Genomic DNA, 16,973 nt, shown 5'->3' with positions numbered 1-16,973 from the left:
GATAACTTTAAAGAAAATAATAGGGTCTAAAAAAATTTTTCAATTCAAAGTAGGCTAGTCCCAAATATTTTTATTTATTTTTTTAATTAAAAAGATATTTTTTGTTAACAACCAACCCCAACTTCCAGATTGAAGCTCATTTAAAATGAAAATTTAGCCAGTTCATCAAATGGCCACTAGGGGTTCTAAAACTAATTTATACTGCTCTGATAGTAATTTAAGAAGTATATTAAAAAGTTAAGAATATTTTTGAAAAGAAAAAAAATCTTTAAACGACTTTTCTTAAAAAAACATGTTTGCTTTAAAAGGGAAACATTGTGAGAGACTTGATTAAAGGGAAGACTTTCAGATTTGATTTAATGAATGAATCAAGCTCAACTTCAGAGGAAAAAGTCAGAAAGTCTCCTCAAAGTTCAGGAGTTTTTCGCTGCTTCTCTGTGAGGATCTGCAGGTCGTAACGAGGCGTCATGGCTGCAGTTCAAAACAAACGCCTGGTGTTCGCGCGTGTTCTCTAAAGGAAGGTGCTCAGCGTGTTGTCCACTGTGGCCAGGTGGAGATACTCGGGTTGGCTGCTCTCAGACTCCACCCCTGACTCCTCGTCTTCATCATTTTTGCCCTGGTCCGCGTGCTGCTTCTTCCTCCGAACGGACCCCCGGGAGCGGCGCTCCAGACACGCCAGGATCATGTGTGCCAGGTGCTGCTGCAGACGCTGGACGTTCTCCCTGCCAGAAGAAAACATGTAAGTCATTTAAGTATTAATAAGTCAAAGTATACTTTGTTTAAAGTCTTTCTTCCACTTTCTTTGTTTAAAGTACTCGTGTAAAATATACTCAAGTGATCAGATTTGATTTTTAGAACATGTAAAATCTAAAAAGTACAGAAAACGTTAATAAAGTAGTGAAATAGGTTCATTTAAAAGGTGGTAAGCACTCATATCAGTTTGATGAAATAACTCATGTCCTTGTGGGAATGCTGGGAATTATTTTGACCACAAATGGAGCTAAAATGTTTTGATGCAGTTGGAGGCAGACTAACTTATTTCAAGCCGATTTCTAAAGTGCAGTTTGATATTTAGGGCCTTTTTTTGTGCTTACGTTGTGGGCGGAGTCGGAAGGTCATAGTCCTGCCCACTTTCTCCCGTCAGCCAGTAGGTCATCTCCGTGCCTTTCCCCTGAAACAGGCGTTTGTGGGGTCAGGATAAACTCAAGGACTGGAAATGTTGGACGTGAAAAACGCGTCTCCACCTTCAGGTATGTCTCTCCTCTCATCTCATACTCAAACTTGCAGTTGGTCCTCTGCAGGATCTGGATGGTGGGCTCGCTGACGTGGATCCTCAAAGCTGGAAGAGACCACCATGACATAGACAGACCCTCTGCAGGTTTGCTGTTTGACCATCACCTCTGAGTGTTTCTGCTCACGATGTCCTGTAGACTCCATGCGAGACGCCGTGTTCACCGTGTCCCCAAACAAACAGTATCTGGGCATCTTCACCCCAACCACGCCTGCGGCACACGGACCTGCACGCACAAACACCTCAGACGTCTCCTCTGAGGTGGACACTGGACACCGAGAGGAGGCGGGGCTTCACCTGAGTGCACGCCAATGCGTATCCACACCGGAATGCCGACGAGATGTCGCAGCTGGAAGGTCCCCATGAACTCCAAGATGTCCAGCGCCATGCGGCAGATGTCCACCGCATGCATGTTCCCGTTTCTGTTGGGCAGCCCGGAGGCGACCATGTAGGCGTCGCCGATGGTTTCCACCTGCAGACCAGGAACCACAACCCTTACTTTCAACTTTTGCCAGGGAAGAGAAATGAAAGTCGGATGTTTCAGTCCAAAGGGAACACAGTTCTGTAGCTCTAGGACTCCAGAGAACCCCAAAGAGATCCATCATCTACACTCAAGAGAAAAGATGGAACAGAAGAGAAGATTCCAAGGACTAACTGGTCCACAAGACTCCAAGAACCCAACCAGGACAAACATGGATCCATGGAAGACACTGCTGAGCAGCAAGAGCAAAGATTCTGGACCAAAGTTCTGATGGAACCGAAGGTAAGGTGGAACAAACAAGCATGGCGGTGGCAGTGTAATGGTAAGGGGGTGTTTTGCAGCTTCGGGACTTGCATTTATGGAAGACCCTCTTTGAAAGTAACTTGATCTCTTTCTCAAATGTTTGCGGGTAGGAATCCCTGCAGGGGGCAAACTGTTTTTTCTTCAGCATTGATGGTCATAGAATCCAGTACCTTGTACACATCATGATGGTCCACGATGCTGTCGAAGCCCTTGTAGATGTCGTTGAGCATGTCCACCACCTCCATGGGCGTGCTGTACTGGCACAGGGTGGTGAAGCCCACGATGTCGCTGAAGTAGATGGTCACCTCGTCGTACAGCTCCGGCTCCACCGCGCCCGACTCCTTCAGGCTCTTCACCACCGGCCTTCAGAGGAGGACAGAGGAGGACCAGATGAACCACAAGACGGGGAACCGTTTCCAAATATGAATAAATGGGCGGGATAAACTATTTTTTTCCTGATATAAGAACACCAATAAGGTGAGGATGTACTGATCACGTATAATTACTGAAAACACTCTAACATAAGCAGACATTGAGAATCAAATTTAAAAAGAAGAAAAAGAAAACAAAAATTGGAGCCAAACTGTGTGTATTTCTGTGAAATTTATCTATTTGCATATTATTTTGTAATTTTCACAAGTGAAAATAAGTAAGCAGTTAAAATCCCATTCCATTGAAAATGGTGTTTTTAACATTTTTCTTAGAAAATTTAAGATTAAAATCCCATTTCTGAGTATTTCTTTATTCAAATATGAATCAGGAGCAGACGCGACAAAACCCCGTTTGAAATGAATCGTATTTGTGACGTAGAAACAAAAATTGGCGCGCAGCAAGCTCCCTGCTCTGCTCCATTCTGATGTCCGATGCTGGATTCATGCGCTTCTCTGTTTTCCTCGTCTGAGCTGGAATCTGGCTGGCTGGTTAGCTCCAATGTTGCTCGCCTTTTGTTTATTGCAGCGCCCTGCAGAAACTACGTCCTAGAAAGCGGCACAAGTTTTTGGGATTTGGGCTGCAAACGGCATAATCGTAATTAAAAAAATAAAACACTGGAAACGCTTTGAAAACTGCTGATTGTAGTGGGACTACAGCTGCAGCGACTGTACAACCGCCATTACTTTGACTCCACAGTGAGACTGACAACAGCATAAAAATAGCCTCACTGCTGCTCCAACCTGCTTCCAGGTCTGTATTAAAAGGCCAATCTGCTAAGATTGTTAGTCCTTAGTGAATCTGTTGGTTCATGTTTTCAGTCAAGCTCGACTTTTACATGTAGATTTTGATCCTGGGTGCACACCAGCAGCATCATCAAAGCCTCACAGGTGATGTTCCTGAAGATCAGGAGCTCCGCCTTTCCAGCAGGACTTAAAGGAAAGAGTTTTATTTTGAAAACCAGAGGATTCTCTGTGCTTTCTTCTTCCACTTTGTCTAAATTCATCCTATATGCTTTCTGCTCTCTGACTGTTTTGTGAACCGGTCTCCTTTCTTCCCGTTCGTTGTTCCCTGCAGGAGTGTCCCTCGGGTGCAGAACCGGTTTTCCATCAACACCGCTGCCGGCTGTCATCCCGTGGGGCCCTGTCCCGTTTTTGCCGTCTCAGTCATAGTAATTAGTGTTTCGGTGACAGTGAGCAGACCGAGGAAGCAGCATGAAGTTGAGGCGGTCGGCTCGATCCCTCTCAGCCTTGTACAGCGCCGTCCTCTCCTCCACCAGGTGCTCCAGGTTCTTGGAGTACATCTGCAGCCGCCGCATCATGTTGTCCATGTAGCTCTCGTTGTCCTGGTTGTGTATTTTACTATAAAAGACGTTAAAAAAATACACGTTTTTGTGGATGGGCCCTTATTCTGAAAGGCAATAAGAGTCGCAGCAGAATACCTGATGATTTTACCCAGGAGGTTTTCAACTTTCTTAAAGTCGGGTCTCTTTTCTGGATCTTCTTCCCAGCAGCTTTTTATCAACATATAAACCTAGAAAAATAAAAAAGCAGATGTCGGTGAGCTTCTGGGATGTTTTTGACACAATAGTGACTCATCTAAACGGCAGAAACCTCTGCTTCTTTCTCTGAAGCCGTCTCAAGGTTAAGATCCGGCCTGAAGTAGGATGTGATGACTCTGGACAGCTTCTCTGTTTGGAAACACAGATGTTACACCTCTGCACTTGCTCTGCATTCGTGCTCCTCATGGATCTGACACCTGATCTCTTCAGGCTGGCCTCGGTGTAGAAGGTGCTCCTCCTGAGGACGATCTCCTGGCAGATGATGGCAAAGCTGTAGACGTCTCCCTTCTGAGAGGTGCCCTCCTTCCTCAGGTGCTCCGGCGCTGTCCACAAGTCTGAGCGGGGGCAGAGCGTTGAGAGGAGTGGACGGGAGCATGGATGGCTGAGGCGGACTCTTTACCGTGCTCCCGGCTCAGGAAGGCGTTGCAGCCGAAGTCTGTGATCTTCACCACCATGCGGTTGTCCACCACGCAGTTGGTGGACTTCAGGCGGCCGTGGACCTGGATGTCACTGGCGTGCAGGTAGGACATGCCCTGCACACAAGAGGCCCTCAACACTCAAAGCAGTCCATTTAGTTTTACTGACATCTAGTGGCAACAAAGGGAACTGCGAGCATTTGAAGCCAAAAACTAGAAGAGTTTGTAGCCCTTGTGTTATCCTAGACACTTTAACATTGGGAGTTGGGTCATCTAGACCCACTAGTTAACCCACTAATTAAAAATATAGAGGACATTTGTGATCCTGAATAATTGCTGCATAATTCTGAATGAAGTCTTTTTGGTTTTTGCAGAGGACATTTGGGGCTTTTACATGCTGTTAAATGTGAAGGGGTGGGGCTTCTGGGAACTGTAGTTTTAAGTGGATTTAACATTTCTTTAAGGTTTTAAACCACAAACCAATAAGCAAAGTGGGGTTGGTTAAAGTAAACAGTAACAGATTATATTTTTAATGCCAACTTAAAAAAACAAGTGCAAAACAAAAATAATATTGACCAACACTTAGAGAGGAATAAACAACTGAATATTATGAACAGGAAAAAAAGTTAAAATGAAAATTACATTCACGTTCCGTACATCCACAACCAAAGTTTTGTCGACCTTTGACCTCGGGAAGAGGCATCTTGAAATTAGAAGATTAAAAAAACAAACCTTTAGCACCAACTACAAAAACTCCTCCCAGTTATTTTGGTATGTCGCCTCATGACGCCTCAATCATTGTTAGGAGGGTAATTAGGAAACAAAAATTGGCTTTAGAAGTTGTCGATTTTGAATGATGTGAGCGTGGCGAGCTCTTTCCCCGGTATCTCGCACATTTTTCATCAGAATATGGTGAGAATGTACTACATGAATCCCTGACTCAAGCTGAGCGACACACCAGGAAATATGATGTTAACATATATGAAATGTGGGCGTGGTTAACAAAAAAAAGGTCATTCAAAAATTTACGTTGGACAGATTCTTCTAAAAATGACATCGACCTGTACGTCAGCCCCAGAAGACCAAGAAATACAATGGTTGCTATGGAGATAAAGCTGACAGAAAAGCCGCATTTTGAAAAAAGTGTGTTTTTTGCATGAATTTGTCACATTGGTTCTGAGTAGGGTGGCAGGGGCAGGAAGGGAGAGTGAGGGGCAAGTAGCAGCCGCTCAGCCAGTGAGGGCGGGTTAAAAAGGGGCAATGAGGGGCAGGTAGCGCCTGAAGGCAACACAGGATGTGGCTTTAATTTTATTATCTGAACACCTTTTATGCAACCAAACACTTTGGTTTTCATTTTTTTCAGTTTCTTAAGTAAAATGCAGGAATTTGGAATAAAACAACTGTGTCAAAAAGTCGATGAGTGTGTTTATATGGATGTCTGTTTGCCTGATCGGTCTCCACTGTTGTCTCGGACCCGAGTGACTGACGTCTGTATCAGTAAACCAGGAGCTAAAACATACAGTAGCTTCTGTTCTCTGCTGAGCCACTTCTCACCTTTGCAATGTCGCACATGACGGATATTTTGAACTCCCAGTCCATGAAGGTTCCCTCTGGGTACGACACCTTATCGTTCAGCACATACTGGAATAAAGAAGGCACCATTAATCTGTCTTATCTCTCTCTCTTGTTTGTTATTTATAAGCACTGCTATTCTTCAAGGTCTGATTTACGGACCCGCAGTGACCCCCGCTGTCCGTACTCGAAGACTCCGAACACTCCCTGATCAAACTTCACCGTGCCATAAAACTTTGTGAGGCTGTAATAGTCGATGTGCAGAAGCTGCAGGAGAAGTCAGGACTTCAGTGGCTTTGGACAAATATTAACAAACGAGCCATAAACTCTGAGAACAAAAGATGAATGGAGAGAGGCGTCTCACCGCGTTGAGCTCTATCCTCTGGGCTTTGTTGAAGTTCCCATCAGACTTCTTCAGCTCCTTCAGGATCACAATCTGGAACAGAATCAGAGACATCTATCTGCAGGCGGAGCTCGCTGGGATGTCAGTTTGAAAACGGCGGCGGCAGCAGAGTACCTTCTTATCGTAGAGGGCCCGGCGGATCTGACACATCTTCTTCCTCTCTTCTTCTATCTGAGGAGGAGGAGGAGGAGAAACGTTGGATCAGAAGGCTCCAGCGCTGAAAACCATCTTCATGAAGTGCTTTACCTTCAGGGAGACGATGTTGTGCTCGTTGTTCTCCAGCAGTGAGATGAGATCAGGGTTGATGTGAGACCAGCGTTTCCTGAGCCGACGATCCTTCCTGTTCTGTCTGAGCAGCAGAAATATAGATTATTGATGCCGTTTAGTCTGGTTTTCTTTACCTTGAGTTTATGTACAAGTCTGATGCATGTTTTCACCTAAAACAACAAGGTTTATTTAGGAAATTGTTGGTACGGCATTAAAAATAAACATTTTATTAAATGCAATAAGGATGAAGATTTTAAATTAGAAAATAATATGTCTGTCTGTATGTATGTATGTAGGTGTAATATGTATATAACTTTCACCAACTTAACCATGTCTGAAGTCACAAACTGCCCCAAAATCCTGGGAAATATTTCATTGGACGCTACTTTTTTTTTGCATGGTTCTGGGTCACTTCTTAAGCTTTAGGCCAGTATCTCTTTGCACAAAACAGCTCAAAATTAGACATAAGAAGACGAAAAAAGAGAAAATAAATAGAGACTTGCAACAAAACCCACTTAAAACTGGAAAAAAAATTGTTTTTATATATAAAAAAATAATGACAAGAGTCTGACTTGGATCTGAGTCGACTAAATTTAAGAAGGTGGAGCACATAATTATTAACTAATAAGCACAAAATTATAAAACTGCAAATGACTTTTAACGTTTTGACAACACCTTGCATTAGAGGACATTGATTGCAAAGCTGTTTATCCTGGTGTACAGCAGGACTCACCTGTAAAAAATAAAGGCAAGTGTGGCGACCACAGCCACCGTGACGCCCAGCACCACCACGATGATGTCTTGGGTTTCTAGTTCTGTAAAACACAAACCAATGCTTCACACCAAAACACTGAACATGTTGGTGAGGAAGTGTGATAAACAGCTTGAAGGGAACTTTACTGCAGGTGAGGTGACATTTTTATACGACTGCACATGTCACCTGCAGCTATTTAAAGCTGACATTTCCTATTATCAGTTCAGTAGGTGGGTCTGTTTGTGTGCAGGTCAGTCATTAACTATCAGGATTGGATCTCAGATGGTGTGTGTGTCTGTGTGGGTTGCCGTTGTACCGCTGCCTGGTTTGTCGTCAGGAAGCGCCTTTGTCCAGATGAAGGTTGGAGATGGATCCATCTGTTTGGTCCTGTTGTTTTCAGTGTCAAAGGAGAATAAAATCTTGTACTGATAAAGAGAAAAATTAGAGAAAACCTCGAGTTTCTTCTCATAGCAGATAGATTTTGTTTTGTGTAACCCTTGTGCTATCCTAGGCACTTTACCATTGGGAGTTGGGTCATCTAGACCCACTAGACAGTGCTCTGAACCTTTTTTCTTCAATGATTTGTGATCTTCACTGGTGTCCATGGATTACATGAAATCTTTCCACCTTTATCCACCTTTGTCATGGTAGGGAGAACACGTCAATGGAAGGGGGGGTCATCTAAGATAGCACAAGGGTTAACCCATTTATGTCCCTACTACTGCAACATATCATTGAATCCTGAACTGGCTTAGAATCTCTTTGAATAGAAAAAGAACATTTCTACACATACATACATACTACTGAAATGACTCCTTCTGGTTTCTACAGAGGACATTATAACTGGACTCATATTCTGGTAAGAAAAGGTTAGACTGGGATCTGCTTTTTGGAACCAGATATTTCCTGGGCCAGAACCATAACTCACCTTGTTGTCAGTGGAGGTGTAAATAACCGAGAAGTTCACATCTCTGTCTCCATAACTGTCCAGTTTATAATGGCCACCAATTCCTGATCAAAGTCATAAAAACACATTTATTGGTGCTCGGCAGAATGCAGTTCCCAGCTCAGCGTTTTAAGTCAACAGCAATAAATTTCAAGTTTGGTATTTGCATCTTTACTGAAAGTCCCCCTGTTCACCGTTAAATGAGACGTTCCGAAAGTAATTTGTGTTGACGTATTCCATCCCTTGCATCTCTGCCGGGTTTCTTATTGCGATGTCTCTCATGACTTGACCAACCAACAGCACCGCGTCGTGATACGCAGCCATGTAGTCGTTCATCTGCAGGAAAAGAGTCCAAACAAATGAAAGCTCTTCCAAGTGAAGCAGTGTTGATGTTTCTCAGAATCTATATCACAGTCATTGTTCTTATGCCTTCATCACAACACAAGGTCGTAGTGAACACTTATACAACTCGTAATGCTAACGAAGAGCAAAGTAGGTGAGATACAGACGTTTTGTACAGATTTTTTAATTGTCAATTAATTGTCACGTGCACTCCCCGTGCGTGGCGTAAAGTCCCACTGCGATCATCTTTTGATCTGTTTTCAAAGCGTTTGTAGCGTTCTTTCAATTGTAATTAGGCCGTTTTTAGCCATAATCAAAAGTCCCGTGTGGTTTTCCAGGACGTAGTTTCTGAGAAGCGGCAGGAGTTCATCAGAAATTCGCCTCAGAGTTTTGGGCGGGACCGTTAGACTACTGCATTTTTTCGTCTGCTCCTGATTTATAACAATTTGGATGAAGAAATATTCAGAAATGTAATTGTAATCTTAATTCTCTACATATATGTTCTCCATCATGAGAAAAATGCTGCAAAAACATGTTAAAGCACAAAGAAGAACATTTTCATTGGAGTTGGTCTTTAAGGGGCCACTAATGACTAGAGTATGTAGGTATGACAGCGTCACCTGTCCAAATTCCTTTTGGTGTTATTTTTTTAAAGTAACACCAGCATAGTTTTTTTTATCCAATGGATTTCTTACAACATCGGAACTTACAAATGCTTCACAATACACTCACCGCACACCCAACATTGGTACGATTTTCATCGTACCAATGTTGGGTGGCCATACGAGCCTAAAGACACATCTGCAGTCCCTTTAAAACGCGACCGCTTGTCTCTGTGACCATCTACAGGCCCGGACAACCCAAAACCTGCAGCAGTACTCGTACGGGTCACCCCCCCCCCCCGAATGGGCGCCCGTGACTACAACATAACAGTTTATAGTTCTTTGCAGACAACTTTTGTGCAGGTTATCCTATACTTTCCTATTTGCTGGTCACGATATAAATGAATCGTCAAACACTAGAGGGCAGTAAAGTTTCTCTTGCTGTAGCTGTAGCTGTAGCGGTTTTGTCTTCTGCATGGGCATCAGGACTTTAGAAACTTCATTCTAAAATTGTAGCTTCTGAAAGTTTTACCAAGTTTGGGTTCTCACCGTATCGTTGCCTGTGAGGTCCGGCTTGATGGTGTAGGTTCTGGTGTCGGGCATGGTCAGCACCAATACGTTCCTCATCTCCGGCATTGATGTTGTGTTGGTGTAGTAAACATCACTGTGTGGCGCAGGACAAACCAGGAACAAACTGAGAACTTTGAAAATATTTTTTAAAAGCTGCAACTTGAAAGGGAATTCTTCTGCATTCCCTGATCTATGGATCTCGACAACATTGTTTGAATGCAACACGTGTGGAGAGAAGCACATTCAAAACCTTTGGTACCACCAAAATAAATAAAAAAATAGCTCTATAAGATAACTTCAATGAAGAAAGAGGATTTTTCCATTAAAAAAAAGGAAACGTCTTAGCAGAACTCACAATCTTCTAAATGTACTTTTGCTGTTAAAAAATCGAGTTCACTTTAGAAAATGACTGTTTTTTACGTTTTAATCCACGTCTGAAGCTTTTTTTTTTACATTTGTCTATTTCATATGTAATATAAAAAGTAATACAGTCACTAATATCTACAGTCAAAAGAGGAAAAAAGATTTAAAAAAATCTTTACTGACTTGTAAAGATCGATGAGAATGAAGAGAATATCCAAGTTGTCGGCAGCGTCAGAGATGTTTTTCACTTCCTTCAGGTCCGTCGGTGAGCCGCACAGGATGAACACTGCACCCAAAGGACACGTATGTAACTCCAGAGGGAACACATGTTTCCCTCAGAAGGAATCAAACACCAACTCCTCCATTTAACCTTCAATCTGAAGTTAATAGAAAAACCAAAGTATGTTTGTTTCATGGCTGAATTAACTTGAAGCAAATCTGTCATTTCTCAGATTGAGACCCTTTAAAGTCATGGGCTGGAACCACAGAAAGGTCGCTGAGTCACACTCACGATTGCTGGTCCTGTTCTCCTGAGAGTCCAGAACGTCCTTCAGGTCGCCGGGATGGCGCAGAATCGTTCTGCTCACGTTTACTAGAAACCTGCCGTCAGCTTCCAGCGCTCCGATGTACCTGTGGAGGGAGGTCGGGTCAACGAAACGGCACACCTGACAGTCACCTTCTGGATTATCTTTACACCAACACGCCCTGTTGGAGGTGCTGATCTTTATTTGGAGTATGGTGTCCATGTGAACAAGTCTATTCAAGTTTTTTCACCACCAAAGTAATTAAAGAGTTTCATGAAAATAAGACTTTTAATCCAAAAAAGTAAATTAATATTTTGAAGGTTTTTTAAACAAATTAAGAATAACAAAGGCTGCAGTTTTTCAGGCTTTTGGGCAAAACATTACAGCTTTAAATTTGACACTTTTAAAGCTAAATTCAGAGCAAACGTTTGCATCAGTAACACCTGGATGTCCAAGCAAGATTGCTTTTTCCAATCTATTTATCTCTCTTTGTCTTGATTTTGTAGGAAAAGCAGCAGAGATGGATGTTTCTTTGCCAAAAATCCCATAATAGTCTTAAACTGCAAGAAACTCTACATTTTCTGGTATATGTTGACAGAGTTTGGACATTTTTTATCTGAGGATTACACTAATCAATGTTCCTACAAAAATAAGTCAGTTTAAAGGAGAAATCAAATGTTTTCCTTATGTGTTTTTGCAAAGTTACAACAATGACACAAACTAATTACAAAGTATTTCAATATTTTCTCTACAAATTGAACCAAAAAGTTCTTGAAATCCTTCCCAGAATTCAATCAACTGTAATCTGTGTGAATTACCATAAGCAGTCCTCAGTGTTGGGCTGTCGTTTGTAGACGTAGGCTGTCCTCCACTTTGGTTTGATGGTGAACTTTTCTTTCCAGAAGTTGATGAAAAAGTCGGAGATCTTGCGGGCCGGTGGCAGGAGGCGCTGCAGGTTCATGGCGTAGTCGCAGGAGGAGCCGAAGCTTCCAGCTGAGATGATGGGTGTGCTGAGGTTAAAGCCTTTTTCTACACTGACGGATGAAAATAAAAGAGACGACATGAGAGGAAGAGTATTTGCTGCTACACTGCAAAGACTGAATCTAAAGAAGATAAAAATACCCTTTTATAAGAAAAAATATCTCATTTTCTTTTTTGCAAAAAAGTAATCTTCTCAAGATTATTTTTCTTATCTTCTCAGTGACTACAATTTTTTACTCAGTAAAACTATCTCTCTTATCCCACTGGCCATTTCTTTTTGCCAATGGGATACATGTTGCACTTATTTCTAAGGGGCCTGTTTTTTTAGTGTATTTCAAGGTGTGTTGTGACTCCTTCCATGACGGTGTCAATCTTTCTTTATAATTTATAATATATGATGCAAAATATAACTGTCTATAAAAATGGACTGTTTGGTCACATGACCATAGCCAGGAAATGGATGTCAACGATAAGGAATGAAGCCAAAAAACAGGGGGTTATTATAAATAAAAAAAAAAAATAAAAAAATAAAATAAAAAAATAATAATAATAATAAAGCCATAGTAAAAAATACTTAAAAAATTCAAATTCGCAATAAATAAATAAAACTTTAGGAAAATAAATAACAGCAATCACAACAACAACAACAATAATAATAATAATATAATAATTATAAAGTCAAAGTAAAATTAAATAAAAAAATCAAATTGTCCATAAATAAAAAAGAATTTTAGATAAAGATTTGTTTGTTTTTTTGCGGCTCTGAGATGCTTCACTGAAGCCAAACAGTGCATGGAAGCTTTTAATGCCATAAAACGGATCATTATGCTGAGTTCCTTCGTCATGGGGCGTCAAACAGCTGGATAAACAATCGCTCACTCACTCGGCTATTGCAAAGGTGGCGTAGGTGCAGGTGGGTCCCAGTACGGCACATCCCAGCTCACCTGTAACCTGCAGTCAGACAGCAGAGTGTGACTCCCACCGATAACAGCAAAACTCTGAGTTTACTTTCAGGAAATACTGACGGTACATCTGGTCAAGAAAAAACAACATCTACCAACTGGAATGACCAAATAATAGAAGTACTTTAAATAAAATTCAATATATAGAGTGAATTATGTTTAAAAAGTCTAATTTTGCTGTCACATCAAAGATCATCTCTGAGGAAATTGAGTTGTTGATGTTTTTAACATGTTCTTGTTGCAGTTTTCTGATGTTGGGGGACATATATAAAGAAAATTAAGCTTAAGATTGCATTTCTGAGTATGTCTTTATTCAAATTATTGTGAATCAGGAGCAGATAAAAAAGATACTATTTGTGATGTAGAAAATGAGCTGGGCGGGGCCACAAGCTCCCTACTCCGCCCCCATTCTGATGCATCCACTTCTTCTTTAATTATTAAAAAAACACATGAAAATGAATTGGTGTTTCTTCAGAATCCATCGTTTCAACATAGCTTCTGTCATTTTGCCTGAATTCATCTCCTCATTAAGCTGTGCAGAGACAGTGATTGGTCTAACAAAGCCAGCTTGAATGACAAAACCAGAGAAAAAGGATCAGAATGTTCTGTTAAAGTCCGGAAAAGGTTTGTCGCCTGTCTGAGCGAGTGAACCCTCATGTTCCTCAGGAATCAAATGAGTGACTCACCATCAGTTTGTTGAGCTTCTCTGCCCCCTCGCATGCACTCGTTATGCAGCCTCTTTGGCGATAAAGAGTGGTGTTGAACCCCTCAAAGTTGACTGTGAGGTTGAACTCCATACCTTTGTGTTGCATGAGGAGGGAAGAAGACGTAATGATTGGCTGATTCAAAACAGAAGACCAGCAGGACGCTGCTGCATCTGATTCCTAATCTATTCCAGGAAGATTACAGTCCAGACTGTGATGGTGAGACTTTTGCAGTCATAGACTCACAGCTGGAAATATGCCTGTAAATGTCCTGCATACACGCACTGGCCACTTCATTAAATACACCTTACTGGTGCCGGCTTGGAGCCCCTTTTGCCGTCAGTACTGCCTTAATCCTTGGTGGCATTGATTCATTAAGGTTCTGGAAACATTCCTCAGAGAGTTTGGTCCGTATTGACATGACAGCATCACACAGTTGCTGCAGATTTGTCGGTTGCACATCCATGAGGCTGATATAATGTTCGCTCTTGGGTTGAGATCTGGTGACTGTGGAAGCCACTTCAGTCCTAGGAACTCATTGTCATGTTCTAGAAACCAGTCTGAGATGATTCCAGCTTCATGACATGGAGCTTTATCCTGCTGGAAGTAGCATCAGAAGATGGTCCACTGTGGTCAGAAAGGGATGGACATGGTCAGCAACAATACCCAGGTAGGCTGTGGCATTGGAATCACAAGAGACCCAAAATCATATCCCCCACACCATGACACCAACACAAGGCAGGATGGATCCATGCTTTCATGTTGATGATGCCAGATTCTGACCCTACCATCCGAATGTGGCAGCAGAAATGGAGACTCATCAGACCAGACAACATTTTGCCATCTTCTATGGTCCAGTTTTGGTGAGTCTGAGTGAATCGTAGCCTCGGTTCTAAGCTGACAGGAATGGCACCCAGTGTGGTCTTCTGCTGCTGTAGTCCATCAGCCTACAGGATGTGCATGTTGCCATGTGATTGGCTGGTTAGAAATGTGCATTCATGATGTGCCAAATAAAGTGGCCAGTGAGTTTATATAAACCTAGCAAACATGGCAGTGACTGAGGACAAAATTACTTGTTTCTAATTGCTTCTCTTGTTATTTGGAATTCTTTGTAATTCAACTGAACCAAACTTCACAAAAACCAAATATAAAAGTAGGTTATTCTCACTCCTATGGATCAAAGGTCAGGATTAGTTTACAGGAAACCAGTGAGCATTTCTAATGACTTTTGCTGATAACATCTAATGTTATCACTGTCGAAATCCTGCTGACGAACCAGGTTCACATCTCTGTTAATTAGTTGAGTTTGTGTGTTTGTAAAACGAACAAAAAGGCTGAAAGCGGAAAAATATTAAATGTTTTGGCCCGATTCTGGTCAGAATTAAAATAATATTCACCCAAAAAGTAAATGCTGTATTTTCTACAAATGCATCAGAAAAGCTACAAAGTTAATTAGCCTGATATGTTAATTAATTGTGGTCACAAATTTTTGATTGTCCTTTTTTTTGAGTTACCTTCTTCAGCATTGATAGCTGCATCCTTCTCGATGGCCTCTAGGATTTGTCCCCCCACATACTTCAGGCTCCAGGGAGACTCCTCGTCCTCCAGCAGGATCACGTTGACCGTTATCCCATCCATACACTGTCCAGTGTCTTGAACACGAGATGCGGAGACCCCGAAGGCGCACAGCACAGACAGCCACAAGTTAAATGTGCTCATTGTCAGCTCTGGATCAGTGTTTCAGGGTGAGTCCATGTTAAGGAGGGGGCTCTGAATCCTATCAGTTTGTGATTCTGCAGAGCTGGAAAACATCCGATTTTTCCCCTAATGTGTAGATCTCCACTAGTGAAAGCTACCAAATTCAGAAGTCTTCTCCCTTTGTGCTCTGCTCCTTAAACTAGCACTGCCTTTCTAGCTCTGAGTTGTCCTTTCCTTGTCAGTGTGTTAATATACAACCTTTAAAGACACACAGACCGGCTGTATAACTCCCCTGTGTGGGTGTGCAAAGGTCTGTGTGTGCGCTGCAGGCTACAAACTGGAAAACACATAACAGACTTGATTTGGATGGAGATGGCAAATGTCCACATAGCAACATGTGAAAGTTCTGCAGATAAGAGCTTCATGCTCCATGTGGTTTTAGATGAAAGCATTGACCTGGACTTTCAGTTGAGCTTTTTGCAAAAACCTGAAGGGAAAGTAGTTATCGTGTTAACTTTGCTGAACAGCAGGTGACGCTCACAGCATCTTTGACTGGTTATTGTAAACATGGATTTATTGAAAATGTAAAACTCATGATGCTGCTTAAAGACAGACACTATAATGTAAGGAGGTTGCCTTAGAAACAATCACAAACGCAAACCGATTTACAAGGTGGAAAATGGACTTCTGCTGGTGGAAGAACTAGAGAAGGAAGATAAGTAACCCAGGAGAGAAACGTACGGTGGCCCTGAAGTCCAAATTACACCAACAAACCCCTCCAAAACATCTGATAGATTACAACAACAAGAAAAACAGATAATAAGACGCAGCCTGGGTTGTTCCAGGAAGCATGTTTAAACTAGCCTGACTTTAAGCTTGAACTCTGGCTGAAATCCACCTGAACTTGCTTACTCGGGGTATGTCGGTTCCAAAAGACCGGATATGAGTTAGCGTAATTACGCTCGATTTGATAACGCTGGGTTAATGCACGTGCACAGCAAGTACATAAAGACATTCTCAATAGATTGCCGATTTCCGGAGTCACCATGGAAACGCGTGGAGAAAAAAAGAGAGTGCAATACTCCAGTGAGAGACTGAGCCATTTTTTTTTTAAACTTGTCCTGTCCAACAGCTGGGCAGACAGATGAAAACTGAAGGCCTCTTGTGTTGGACATATTTTACTTTAACAACAAACCAGAGGTATGTCTGAATAAACCCCTTTTGTGATTGAGGCCAAACTTTATTAATGTCAATCATGTTTGAAAATCTTTGGTGTTGGACCGGACGGAAAAGGAAAGGAGGGAAGAAGAGAGAGGGATATTAGAGAGAAGGGGGGGGGGGGGGGAAGGAGGGTGATAATAGGAGGGGTGAGGATATTCTGAGCCAGAGATTTTAATGACGCCGTATGAAGATGATACGCCCTTCAAAAAAGTAATACGGCTGCATCATCATCAAAAGAAAGAGTTTCTGCTTGGAGAAAAAATAACAAAGTAAACGCAGGAGTTTCTATCTCATTTCTATTTTCATTGTGACGTACATATATATATATATATATATATATATATATATATATATATATATATATACACACACACACGGTATATAAAAAAAAACCCTCTCACCCTTCCTCGGGTGGTTTCTCCTCCAAGCTGGGGTCCTCTACCAGAGGCCTGGGAGCTTGAGGGTCCTGCAGTATCTTAGCTGTTCCTAGCACTGCACTTTTCTGGATAGAGAGGTCTGAGGTCTTTCCAGGTATCTGCTGTAGCCACTCCTCCAGCTTGGGGGTTACTGCCCCGAGTGCTCC

At 42.0% G+C, this 16,973-nt stretch overlaps 1 protein-coding gene across 1 annotated transcript; it reads right to left on the bottom strand.

The window, feature by feature from the left end:
- Positions 1-340: 340 nt before the first annotated feature.
- On the bottom strand, positions 341-15,388 carry olgc6 (membrane guanylyl cyclase). Its single transcript, NM_001105098.1, is given in 27 exon segments — positions 341-722; positions 1,095-1,171; positions 1,245-1,339; positions 1,419-1,517; positions 1,589-1,763; positions 2,246-2,438; positions 3,707-3,865; positions 3,946-4,037; positions 4,118-4,194; positions 4,263-4,400; positions 4,466-4,598; positions 6,036-6,122; positions 6,216-6,320; positions 6,418-6,489; positions 6,571-6,627; positions 6,703-6,805; positions 7,457-7,538; positions 7,794-7,902; positions 8,406-8,488; positions 8,618-8,759; positions 9,917-10,031; positions 10,484-10,586; positions 10,812-10,930; positions 11,643-11,858; positions 12,689-12,756; positions 13,454-13,566; positions 14,986-15,388. Coding segments are annotated over 27 exon segments (3,228 nt in total). The 5' UTR covers positions 15,191-15,388; the 3' UTR covers positions 341-511.
- Positions 15,389-16,973: the final 1,585 nt, after the last annotated feature.

Source organism: Oryzias latipes, chromosome 19 (assembly GCF_002234675.1).
Source record: "Oryzias latipes chromosome 19, ASM223467v1".
Lineage (NCBI taxonomy): Eukaryota > Metazoa > Chordata > Actinopteri > Beloniformes > Adrianichthyidae > Oryzias > Oryzias latipes.
Note: the sequence above shows the minus strand (reverse complement) of the source record. Positions and strands in the feature narration are given on the sequence as shown.